Below are 13,899 nucleotides of genomic sequence, written 5' to 3'. Positions count from 1 at the left end.
GCCGTTAAATTGTTCCAGGTTTTATTACAGCCGAGCTCCGCAGCTGCTGTTGTGCGTAACTAAGGGAAACCAGGAGCTGATGGCTATCCCACTGAGGCCAGTACAGAAAACTGAGCCCAGTTCTCTTCATTTTTTTTCTTCCTCTTTGTGGGATGAGGGATGGGGGTTTGGGGGGGGGGAGCGTTGGCTGGGCCAGGCGGTGTTGTGTATGGCTCTGTTTAAAAAGGCCTTTGTGGTTAGAAATGTTAGCAGGCCTACTTTTGTGCTTGATTGCACTGGGTCTGTAGTGTGGCCCTCGAGAATAGGTCAATACACTTGTAAAATTCCACGATGGCAACGGTGAGCACTATTCAGTAAGTGAGGAAATAATTGACTGCACATGTTCCAGACGATGTTGTAATAGCGGGTTTAGCAAACTTCTCAGAGGAAGGGTGTTGAATGAAATACTTGGTCATGTAACTAAACTCTTAAAAGGGTGGTCTGTGTGCTCCAAATGATTTATAAATGTCTTAATACAATCATAAAACAATTTGGATTAACACTTGATTCTGATTGGTTAACGACAACATTCTGCAGTCTGTTATTTCTGTTAAGTATCTGCTTCAGTGACGAACAGAACCAACCTGATCTCTGAGAAATAAGAGAAGTAAACACAACAGAGCTGAAGGACGAATTTAAAGAAGACCCATGAAGTTAGCTTGAAGTGACGAGGCCATTTTTAAAAACAATATGTCAACAAACTGAAGTGATTACAAGTGTTTACCTTGGTGGTCCGTGCGGTTTGCTAAAGTTATCCTAATTTTACACTGAAAAAGAAACTTTAGTCTGAGTTTTGGAAGCAACGCTGGCTTAAGTTTGCCTCAAGTCGTACTTTTAAGATGTTAGCGTTTCTGTTTGGTAAACGGTAAAGAGACATGAGTTTGTATCACGCTTTCACACCACAGGTCACACCTACGCATTCACACACTGATGGCTATTAACGTTAACTCATTCATTCATACACCGCCAGCAAAGCAGAGGGAGCCACTTGGGGTTAAGTGTCTTGCTCAAGGACACATCTGACATGTGGTTGCAGGAGATGGGGGGTCGAACCCCGACCTTCCTGTTGAGAGATGACCAAACCCAACCGCTGTTTTGAAGACTTCAGATGGTTTGTTCATCATTTGATCCTGTCTGCGGTGTTATACATTCGAATATCTTAAGGAAGCTTTCACAATGCTTTGGACACAATTCCACTCACCAGAGGAACTAAAAACACAAATCTCTCCACTGATTTAAAAATCAGTCAATAACAAACAAATCTACATTTTGCATCATTGTCCTACATTCTCCTGTTCTGCTTTCTTTACACTCCTGCGCCGTTACGAGCAACATCTCTGTAATGAAAAACAGTCCTTCCTGATTGTGCCCTTTATAATGAATGTTCTTGTATTGTTAAGACAGGCCCTTTTGTTGCTTTGCTAGACATCTCAAGATAAGCATTTGTGAGGCGTACATGGCATTCAATAACACCTTTGGTATTTCATGTGGCAGCTCCAATAGTGCAGCTGTGAGCTTATCTGCACGTCGTGTTTGTTTACTTGTAACCTTCAAAAGAGATGTGGAGAAGCAAGGCGTTTCAACTATTCCTTCCACATGTTATGACTCTTTGAAATTCAAGAGTTTCAGTGAATAGATGGCTTCTAAGAACACAGCTTTGGCCAATGCCAGTCAAGAAATGTCGTTCTTCTGGCACATTATTAGAATCCTAATCCTCACTAAACTCCATCGTTCTTGAAACTGTCCGTGTTCAGTGTCCATTTTTCTTTTCGACTCAGAAAGCAACATATTGGTCTTAAGCAGACAGTTTGGCGCCACCCACTCTCACACACTCTGTGAACCTGTGTGGCACCTTCGGCCTTTGGCTTACAACCTTGTCAAAAAAGCTTTTTATTGAATTATATATATAAGAAATGGTATTTTGTATACTAACAACAACAACAACAACGTGTGTCCCCTGTGTTTCCAAAGGCAACGCAGCCCTTGATCAAACCACGCTCATTGTCCCATTGAAAGACGTTGCAGAGGATGTTCAGTTATCAGCACTGTGGCAAACTAACAGTTTGAATGTTTGTGAGGAACTTAGAAGTGTGTTCCTTTTTTTTTTTGTAGGAAATGATTTATAAGATGTGTAAAGTGATTTCTCGTTCTTGTGGGCTGAACTGTCTCATGCTGAGCTTCGAGCTGCTCTCTCCCAAAGCGTCACGCTGGCTGCTGATTGATAACAGTTGTTGATTCCACACTTGAGTAAATCCTGACTGGTAAGAGACGAGAAAGAAGAGAAGTTTATCCCCTAACACAGAACAGATTGCAGTAAACCAGACATCACTCTGTGGAAATTAATGGCAGATGCACTTACTAGTAGTTTAAATGTTTCATTAGATGCTAATGTCTTGCTGTGCCTTTAATTGTTGTGAAATTAGCCTCTGGAATATTAAAACCATCTGTTTATCTTCCTGCAGGGCCAGTGCATACCCAGCCTGTGCGCATAAAGGGAAGTTGTTAAATAATTGTATCCGTATGCCTCAACCTGCGTCTTAATTAATGCCTTTATGCTAGTGCATCGCGTGGGGCTTCTGCACACACACACACACACACACACACACACACACACACACACACACACACACACACACTCATCGCCCTGCACAAGATGATCTCTGTTATCAAAGTGTTTCAGCAAAGGGCCACTGACCAAGTCGAGCCAGCAGGGATTTTCTCTGGTGTCGTGCCAAGTTTAGGAAGCTGAAATGCTGTCATAGTACTGCTTTGTTCCGGGTTTGCAAATCATATTAAACCAGATACCGATATTAGCGAGAAATGAGATATCAGCCGATATCTTTCATAGATCTATCTTTGATCTGTAGAGGTCGATTTGAAATAGACTTAAACACACATTTATTGCCACAATAACATACAGTTACACTATGTACCACACAGTCCTTCATAATAACACATTTTATTAGTAAAACTCTTTTGTAAAGGTTTACCATTACATTTTAACTGAATGACATTAGTGCTCTTATACACTATTTTACTTATTAATGACCACTTCCAAACATATACATGGCACTTATATCGACACATGTCGTAGATAAAATTAGCCGATACTGATAATCACGTGATGTGTGAATATTGGCCAGCAGATTTATGAGTCTAAGTTTCCTGCAGTGTTTGTCTCTGTGGGTCAGCCTATGAACCTGTGCAGGGTTACCCTGATACCGGCTCCAATAGTCGAGCTTTAAAACCTCACTGTCTTGTGCCATGATGAGTTGTTGTTGTTTTTTTTGTATTTATCATATTTGTTGTATAAACTCGTAATATTAGATTTGTCCCTCCTGGTCTTAACTTCTCGTTGTCTGTTCCATTTGGTATAAATATTGAAGGGATGAAGTCTCTAAATATGATTTCATGGCCTGGAGTTTAGCACAACATGATAGCAGCACTTTAGCTGCAGCCTGAGGCTCCTGAGGAAAATGTCTGCCATGTGAATATAGTGAATGGTGTTCATTAAAGAAGGTTTCAACTGGAGCTAAGTTTAAAAGGCAATAAAGATATATAGAATGACTTACACGCGGTAATAAGCGGGAGTGATCAGATCAGCATTGATGTAGCAGAGGTTACAGAGACACAGGCCTCTCTTTTAGATTTATCACCAGGCAGCAGGTCATTAAATCTCAACTTCACTTTTTGATAGCATTGACCACCAGCAGTCCCTCCATTTGCTCAAGTTGTCTATTAATCACGCCATAAAAAGAAATGAATCTATCGTCTGAACCTCAGAAAGGGGAGAGCGGAAGAAGAAAAAAAAAACACAATTCACAGAAGTAATTTAAGGGAGCTCAGGGGGAAATTAAAGGGAACAAGTTGAGGGATACGTTTTCAAATAGCTGTGTAATCAGGTCCCGAGCTAATGTAATAGCCCTGAAAGATGAGCCGCTCTTTATTGGAACATCTTTATTAGACTTCAGACATTACACACTTTTACACTTGTGCAAGATTTTGCATTTCATGGAGCACTTTCCCTGTGATCAGCCAGGATACCAAAGTTGTGATTATGTGTCTTCAGACTGCAGACGCGCGCTGGGCGATATATCGAGTTTTTAAGATACATGGATATATCTTCAAACACGATACAGGGTGAGACAATATAGGTAATATTATTATGGTTATGTTTTGTTAAAATATCTGTTTATTTTGAGATGCAGAAAATTGATTAATTCCACAGATTAATTTTTTGTGACTGTTGATATGAGACATAGCGATCACACATCGAGGATCGCCATTCAGCGAAAAAATATCGAGATATGAGTTTTGGTCTGTATCACCCAGTCCTAGTGCAGACTCACTTTAATACCACGTTGATTATTAAAATGCAAATCTTGACATCTTGACCACACATGCCTAATTTTATTCTCACCGTGTATCAGTGTGGTTTTGACTGTAAGCGTGTGATTCAGGAGTCAGCAGCAGCTTCCATGACGATTTGTTTTGTGTGTGGGCACATTCATAAATGCATGAGTTTGCTGGCGTGTGCCGCCCGGTGTGTTCAGCAGGGACACAGTCTGGTTAATAAATATTATAGGTCAACATGTTTTTGATGAAGGAGCTGCAGACCGAGGCGTAAACATCATCCCTCGCTCTTTCTTCAAGGATCAGCTCATACAGACCAGGGTGGAAGAGATATTATTCCCCTTTTCTCTCGAAAAATATGTAAACTCCCCTCAGACAAACTGGCATTTAGGAGAGAAAAGAAGGGAAATGCGCCCTGGTTTTTGTGGGAATAGAATGCATTGGAGGTAATTAGTGCTATCACAGCACAGGCCACTGGTGTGCATGTCTGTGTGTGCTTGTGCCACATTTGTGAGCTCATCACAGTCCTCTTTTCAGCACACGTAGACAGACGCACACTGGTGCATAAATGTGCACACGCAGACTCAAACAGGCCCATCATGCCTTCCCAGAGCTTAAACTCTCTTATCACGTTCAGCACTCTGGTGAATCCAAGCGCCCTCCACCCATCATGCAAACTCTCCCGCGGAAGAGCTTTCCTTTCACACCGCTAATGGCCGCAGAAAAGGGAACATTTTCATTTTAATTACCAGCTCAACTCAAGGGTTCTCTCAGTATTCCCCCACCCTGTGGCCTTTCATTGCTCTTAATATCAGCAGATACCTGTGAAAGAGGCTTTATTATAATATATACTGAAGCCATGTCCATTCCCTGATGAGCCAGAGAGCAGAGCGCCAACATCTTCCAGTCCAAGTCCTTTGTGTGCGCAGCTCCACGCTTTGCTGTTCCTTTAAGGTGGCGGAGCAGGCGTTGCATTCACTGATCCTTAAAGCCATATTTTTATGTTCTTTGAAATGAAACCTGCAGCGTTCGTCTGGTCTGGAGGAAGCAGCATGGGACCTCCAGACAACATCAATCGTAGACTTGGACCGGCAGTACGGGCCCCATTTCCTCCCACTCAGCGTCGCGATCCCAAGAGCCTTTTATTGTTCTCCTCGTCTTGAAGGGCCTCAGACGCGCACAGATTGGCACGTCCGCCACTTTATTCTTGTCATTTTGCTGCATCTCGAGCAGAGCGTCTCGAGGATGACACTTCGCGGAGCTCCTGCTGCCTCGACATGTGGTGTCTGCCTGGAAAGGATAGCGGCTCCATTTGAAGGTTCTGGAGGGGTCTTTGTCCCTGTTCTCTGTATCGTGGGCTGAGAGGAGTCTCATACTGCGAGATCAGATGGCGTCTATCATTGGCAAGCGCCGTGATGGCTGTTGAATAGGCTCAGAAACATGACAGATTTACAGGGACAGCGCTGCAGCTCCTGCCAGCTCTCACATATTCATGAAGCCGTTTCTGTGGGATGTCCTCCCCCAGCCAGATTTCTCCATGTAAATCTCCAAACTGCAGTGTTAACAGTCCTGCTTGATGTTGTTAACCTTTTTGTCCGCTTGTGTTATGTGTTTGACAGCTGAAGCCGGGGCAGAATAACTGTAAGGACAGCGACAGTGAGAGCGTGAGCGGAGGGTCCAAACCGTCCATCAGGAGCAGCTCCAGAGACAGACAGACAGATGTGAGTACACAAACAAATGATTTCCACGTCTTCTTCTTAAGGAAAAACTCGAGGTAAATAATCACACAGATAGATAAGCACATAGATTCAATCGTTTATATAACGACAGTGTAAAACAAAAGAGAAGGAAAGGTCCAAGACAAAACACAAATCAAGTCATCTGTTGAAAACTTCATTTGCTCAAACTTTGGTTTCAAAGTCCTAATTGCCTGGCAGCACTTAAAGAGGCTTTGTGGAGTTATCTTGTAAACAAACGCTTTGTTTACAGTCATATTTCCTCACCAACAGACATTGTTTGCATCCTTGAGCTCTAACAAACATGGTGGATCTATTTCATTCCTCACAACATTTGCGCAGCAGATTTGTCGTTCCTGGCTTCTCTGCTGATCAGTGAAATAGTTAGACATGATTAGCATGGACGTGTGCCCAAGGCAGCTACAGGACACAAAGAAAAGAGTTAAAAAAAACCTCCACCAAGCACCCTTATTTAATCCTCCAATCAGAGGAGAGCAAGGAGACACAAGTGCAGTGAAAGCCTCCGACTATGTCAAATCCACAACAATAGAGTTACTGACTTATTATAGTAACGTGCTGATAACTGACATTTAAAGGTAAGTTTTTGTTTTGTATCAATGTTGGTGGATCACCTGCTCAAGCACTGATTGGTTCAGACTGGGTGCCATTCAAACCCAGAGTCCATTCTTCAGACTTCACTGTCCATCAGTGTCAAAAACATCCAAATTCTACTCATGTTTTAAATTGTCATTTTCTAGTTCTACATTTTTACAGTCTGTACAAAGGAACATGTCCACATGGACAGTTAGACACATCCATTGTTCACCTTCATGTCACCCTCACTTAACAGTGAGGAAATGACACGGTACGACTGACTGTAAAGTGAAGTTCGTCTGGTCAATCTGGACTTTTTCTTCCAGCACAGATGTTGTTAGCTTTGCTCCAATTTCATGATTGTGTGTGTGGCCTTGCAGCCAAAGTATTTGAATGGAAGAAAGGTAAGTTGTTCATCTCATGTTACCTACTTTCAACCACAAAAAAACTCAGCCCAAATCAACTGTACCACAACTTTTAAAGAGTGTAAGTGCAGACTTGAATCAGTTAAGAGCTCTATATAACTCAGACATACACTCTCTCTCTCTCTCTCTCTCTCTCTCTCTCTCTCTCTCTCTCTCTCTCTCTCTCTCCCCCTTCCTCCCTCTCTCTCTCTGTCTCTCTCGCTCGCTCTTTTACCATCTTTCACCTGGAGGTTTTTTATAACTGATACAATAAAAGACAGTACTTACCGAGGTCCTTGTTCCTCCTGGAGGAGCTGAAGGCGAGCATTAACCGGCAGAAGAAAGAGCGCCTGTGTCCCGGCGCCCTGTGACATATTCAGGAAGTAAAGCGAGTAGTCTCCAGGGACCTCTCTGCCAGACAGCAACCCCTGCACTTTGATTTGTGTGGAGAATCGACAGTGAAGCGATCAGATAACTGGCCATAATTAAAGCTGTCAGTCGGGAAGCAAGCTAGTCTTTGAGAAAGACACGGCCGAACAACTGGAGCAAAACTGATTCTACGTGTAGCTTTACGATGCTTGACTGGGCATGAAATGAAATAAGTAATTTGATGTTGACAAGAGAAATTGAAATGATACGTGCTGATTTCTGTCAGATTGCACTGTGGTGACTGGGTTTTATGAGACCAGACCAAATGTATCTTCAGAAAGGAGCTTTGATCGCCAACAAATGGATGAATAATATGCTTAACTGTGTCTGTTAGAATCTGCTCTCAGAATCCCTTTTTTCCCTTCAAATAAGCAATATATAATATGGGAATGTAATCTGGACAGGGATATGTCAAAGCTCGTGATACAAGTTAGTTTTATAGTAACAATATGTTGTAAAATACTTTGATCATATTTAATGGTTCCCTAATCAGGCCTTCCAGCTCTTCCTCTTTTTTGTTCTGTTTTTGTCAGTTGTGACGCCCCTGTCTTTTGAGATTGTCATGACAGACACAGTATGTTTATCGTCGTCATGGAAACACTGGATATTACGTCAAAGACCTTTCAGGACAAGACTCGGTGGGCGCTACATGCCGCGCTCAAGTTCATTCTCTGTCTGTTTGTTGCTGGGCGTGAGGGCGTACCTCGGCCCCATCCAGCTGACCAACTTCAGCGCTCCGTGAATCCCGCACATTCGTACGACCAATAGGAGGGAACATTGACATGACTGAAACTATTCTTCTCCTCCAGTAGATCATGATAGAATGATTGTACTTATAGCTGCATTGGGCTGGATACAAGCGTGTGCAAGAATGCATTGGTTACTACATGTTACTATTCACATGCAGTATCTTTTGCTTCATGCACTTCTTTAATCACTGTTTGAGATGTGTTCATCCTTTGCAGTGTCATCTAGTTGGCCTCATAGGCTGACCGTTCCATCCAATAAGACGACATCTTGGTGATGATTTACACTTTGACTCACTGCACATGAATGAAACGTGAATACAAAGTTATGTCATGCCATGATCTGTAGTCGGGACGCTAGTAGTCATCTGTAGTCAAAACTCTGTTTGAATCCTGCTTTTTCATTTTGAATATTGTGAATAAAATGATTTAAAAACCTAAATAACCTGCCAATAATTTCAAATTACACCTTAAGTAGTTTCAGAACTTCAAGGTAGAACTATACTCTTGTTGTTTTCTCTCTATAATCAGTTTTACCTGAAAGGCCTCTCAGCACAGTACCGCTTCCCCACAGGAGACCGAGCGTGTCGTCAGAAGGGCCGCTGAAAGCTTGGGAGCATGAAGACCGACTTCATGGCCCCCCTTGTCACCTCAGACAGTTGCACAGTGTGAGGTTTCATCTCAAGTCCCTGCAGGTTTGTGAACAAGTCCCCTCCAGCCATGCAGTAAAAACCCACTTCACACGTTGCAAGAGGTGCAAGCCGAAGCTTTTGTAGCAAAGCTCTTTTCCTCAGACCAGAAGAAGGTGGAGGAAGATTTAACAAAAAAGGAAAAACAAAAAATGCTTGATGTTTTATTTTATAATTCAAGAAAACATGTAATTGACTTTGAACAAAATAGTTACAGTTACGGTCCAGGTTATAATTGCAGGCCCTGCTATGGTAGTTGTTGTGTTTGTTCTATTTCGGTTGTCGCACACTAACTGGATGGCTCGTGCGGTTTAGCTGCAGGGAGAGGCTCCCTCACTGCTCCCAGACAAAGAGAAAGCGTCCTAGTCACTAGTATCAGAGAGCAGTGTGAGACAGGAACCCGCTTTGACCGGAACTCTTCATTAGACCAACAGTTCGCTAATGGTATTTGCTGTAGCACTCCCTTTCTCTCACAGAGCAAACACGCTCCGATGAAGCAGATGAACCGAGTTTACCGACCTGGCATTGGCTGGCAGGAAGGCGAAGGCCATCAGAGGTCAGGCCTGGCAGCCTCCTCTCTCCCACATGCCTTCCCTCCTCACTCCGTCCTGCCAGCTCATTAAGGCCTACAAATGGCACATCAGCTCGCCTGTGTTTGCCTCAACCCCAAACCCCAGCTAAATTGGCAGGCTTAGCCACATTTGCTCTGAAGCGCTGTGCTCCCTTTTGGGTTCGTTTGAAGCTTGACATGGCAAGCCCCCCCCCCCCCCCCTGCCTCTCGTGTCCCCCCCACCACACCCCACCCTTTCAGTCTGGGTGGCAGGCATAGAGGCAGACAGCAGTCCTTCGTGAAGGGAGTCTGCTGGATCAGGGAGGGCTGGGAGCTCAGGATGAATCACTCCTGTTTAGTCTCTGCGGCTAGGGGTGAAATGCCATCATTACCCGGCTGCCTATCAAATAAATTGGCAATTACGGGCCTGGGATTGCGAGTAAACAGCATGTTACTCCTTTTTTTTCCACCCAAGGCTCTTGATGAGAGGCGGGTGCAACAGAAAGAAGCTCTGGAGTAGTGGGTCAGAGCCCGCCAGTCAGCGTTAGCCAGCCTGATGAGAGGCACAAGAGGCAGGCTGTAATGAATGCACCCCTAGAATTCAGGGGTCGTTTGTATCGTCAGCCAAAGCTTCCTGTTCTTGTATCCTGCTTTAGCTTTTCTACAGAGTCAATTCTGCCTGTCAAATGGAAACAGATGCACTGCAGTCTAATGGTTTTGGACAACGCCTTTTAACAGTATATTGTGTGGAAAAACTGCTGGAAAATAAGGTAACACTTCATGTGTTGGCCTGCTTGTATGTAGTTTACTATTATTAATATTGGCGCTCAATTGGTTTTACTCCGGTTTTGCTAGCTGGTTTTTCCATCTGACATGAAAATTGGAAAATTGTGGGTTCCTGAAATCCATACTCGTGTGTCCTGGCTGCACTCACACGAGAAGGTTTTCTTGCGGTGAAGTCTTTGAAAGTTGTTTTGTAATGAAACATCTGGAAGTGATATTGTTAAAAGTCAAGCACGTCGTCTTCTCGTGCTTTTGAAGCCGTTTCAGCCCAAACACAGCCAGGGTCTCTTTAATGGCTAGTAAAACTGCTCTCAGTTATTACTGGCTTTCAGATTAAACCATGACAGCCCATTCCAAATGTGCATGTGGTGAAATACTCAAATAACAGCTTTTGGAAAGGGACGTCTGTCACAAAGTGTATTTGTTGCTGTAAAAATCACTTTTATGATTTTGTTCGTTGGAGCGAATCAAAGCTGCACAGAATGTTTTGTCCTTGACCCCTGAGTACTGGCTTTTCCTTAAGCTTCTTGTCTGAACTGGATCTCCCTGTCCATGTGAACCGCTTATGTAATGTGATCGGAGCTGGTCTACATTACACTTTGCCCGTCCCACCTCCTCAGTACATTCTCCAATTATTTCCTGACACTCTGATGTAAATGAGGTCACAGTCCCCCTACATGTCCAGATACACTGTCCAATTTGCTCCGACACAGAACTTGTAATTGCTTGCATCAATTATCCGTCTGCCTCTCAATAATTTGAAATGTTTCCTATTAGAGACAAGCATTTAGATATGGAAGAAGGAATGTTGTACCTATAATTAGCTCATTATCATAGCTCTGTACTCTGCTCAGGCTGCTGTGAAGGTAAAAAATGAGCAGCAGATTTCTGTTCATACATCACTTGGTAAACCCCCCAAAAACAATGCATCACTAGTAGATACATTAATCTGTCTCTAGTGGATAGAGTTGGAAATCAGGGACAGAGAAATTGGGGATTGATATGCGGGAAAGGAGCCACAGGTTGAATTCGAACCCTGGCAGCCCTCTTGGAGGACTTTGGCTTCCATACATGGGGCGCGCACAGTAACCACTAGGCTACCGGTGCCCCGAGCAGTTTGAATTTTAAAATCTGTCTGTCAAAGTACATAAGGATGAGTTGCAAGACCTGCTGGGGCTAATGCTAGCCGATGTGTTTGTTTTCAAGTCAAGATTCCTTTCCGTTGGTTTTCTCCAAACAAGCTGATTTACTAATACAACCAGTCACAACAAAGTTACAATTTAAAAAATGAAAATAGATATTTTACATTTAAATGCAAACAAAGCTACCAGCGGAGCTAACTAATCTCTGCAAAGGTAATTAGCCAATCACTGTCGAGGATTTTGAGGTGTCCAATTCAATTTTAAGGCCCTCGCCCTGGCCACCCCTTAGATCTGTCCCTGCATACAGTGACACACTTTGAAAAGCAGATGATTGCATACCCACACATGTAACTCCAACCATCTTACCCATATTCCTATAACAAAATTACAAGCTCTTGGAGAATAAAAAAGGATAAAGCCTTACTTTGAAAGGAAGGTATTTTTAAGAATATAAAGGCTGGAGTACCTTTACCTACTTTTGATTTTATAATTGGAACAATGAAATGCCCATTATAAGAAGTCCTGACAGGTCGAATAGACCATTAACTTGTCAAAAAAAGTTGAAGTGTATTCTAATGCTAAAATGTAAAGCTCATCCACCCTTATGAACAACTACCAACCAAATAAAGTGTGACATGATGACCTAAAGTTTGATTCATGCTATCTGGGGTTCATAATAAACAAACCCAAACAAACCCAACATGTTTCACCTCTGGCTTCCTTAATCTCCTTATCTGTCAAGCCTTTTTTTTTACCAGTTTAGAGATCATGTCCACAATGAGAGCGTCCTCCCTTTTGTCCTTTATTTTTTAAGCAAGGTCTTCTTGTACTGACAGTCAGCTCAGCAGAGGATCCAGACACAGATCCCTTGAATTGCCTCCACCTTTGACTCTGAATCACGCTGATGAATTGGCTGTCAAACTAGGAAGTGGCCAGATATGCTTATTACCACCTGGCACTCCAAAATCAAGCCCTTTCTTCTTTGATCTCCCTCTATTTTGTTTCTCTTTCTCACTGACTCTCTCGTCGCCTGCAGTCAGGGTGTCAGGGACAGATTGTGACACTTTGTGACACGGCAGTCGGGCAAAATTATTCAGCGGCTCCATCGGCCTGCCAGCGCGCCAACAGCTGAATGTCCATCAGGGGCCTGTGAGGGGGCCCCCGCTGAATGGCTTGTCCCTACAAGTGCTCAAGGCATGACTGCCCCTCTTCACAAGTGTTTAACTCAGACTCTGCATAATCTACTGTCCAAAAATATAATCAAAAAGAGTGAGGCACAGTGTGTTTGTGACCTCAGAGAAGCCCTTGGGATCAAGATATCTGGCTTGAGTTTACCCTTCCTAATTATTTACCATACCTAGAGGCCGAGAACACAAAACAAAGGATTTGGAAGAACTGTGACCTTTACTGTCGCTATGTTCCTGTACACCCAGCAAAATGAGGCTCTTTAATTGTTGCAATTGATACAAAGCGAGGTCGCTGTGGTAAATACAGTTCAGGCCGATGCTGACTGAACGCAATCCCTCAGAGCTGTGGATGATAAATCTATTCTCATGGAAGATTAATGGACTGGAGGACTGGTGTTGAATGTCATTGTTGAAGGTTGAAAGTATTGAGCGCCTGAATCCTATCCATATGTTTTCAGGAATGACATAAATAGGCTCAGCCGGAATCCATTTTGACTTATCAAGCTTAAACCAGTGCCAGAGCGGCGTTACACTTGCCAAGTATCCAGGCTCCGAGGCTTCTAATAGCAAATCCTATTCCATATAATTTCCACTGAAATTGGCCATGGCTGTGTGCTACCTTCCTGTTTTTGCTTTTGCCATGCGTCCTGCAGCTCTTGGCTATACGTCTTACTTCCGCATTCTCTGTAACCCGACCTTGTAGCCCCAATTTTTTATGTCATAGCGGGCTGCGGTGAGGGAGTCTCTCCTCTCTTTGTTCCAGCCTTTTCAGCATGGAGGCTGTTCCGGTGGGGTAAGTTGAATAAGTGGAGCCCGGAGGAATCTCTACAAAGGTCTCACTCTGATTGGATGCATGCAGAGCCCAAGGAGAGAGTGAGAGAGAGATAGAGAGAGAGAGAGTGCGCTGGTTGCCATAGCAATGAGAGTGGGAACTGGCTGCATGCAGGAGAAAGGGGAAGCTGTGCTTTCTTTTGTGATGGGAGGTCTTCATCGGCTGACATTCCTTCTTTATGAAAACACACCAGCCAACGTGCACGTAAACACAAACACGCAAATGCACGCGAACGGTATTACACGCACCTTTTTACCCCCCAAAGAGAAGCCGAGTGAGAGTGCATACTTCAATCACAATGGCCTGGTAGGGGTGTACTCGGGCCCAAGCTGGGAGCCCGAGAAAACACAATCAGACACACCAGGAGTCCAGAACAATCTCCGCCTCATAAACATGATTACCGGCCATTCACTGG

The 13,899-nt window shown here is 43.5% G+C and overlaps 1 protein-coding gene across 1 annotated transcript in view; it reads left to right on the top strand.

Annotated features, from left to right (window-relative positions):
* The window catches only part of auts2a (activator of transcription and developmental regulator AUTS2 a), a 441,093-nt gene that overhangs the window by 251,403 nt on the left and 175,791 nt on the right, over positions 1 to 13,899 (top strand). The window contains 1 exon segment of the mRNA XM_079356142.1: positions 6,012 to 6,113. Within this exon segment, the coding sequence (XP_079212268.1) occupies positions 6,012 to 6,113 (102 nt within the window).

The sequence above is a fragment of the Symphodus melops genome (assembly GCF_947650265.1).
Source record: "Symphodus melops genome assembly, chromosome: 11".
In the NCBI taxonomy this organism is placed as follows: Eukaryota; Metazoa; Chordata; class Actinopteri; order Labriformes; family Labridae; genus Symphodus; species Symphodus melops.
This window is presented reverse-complemented; position numbering and strand designations above follow the sequence as displayed.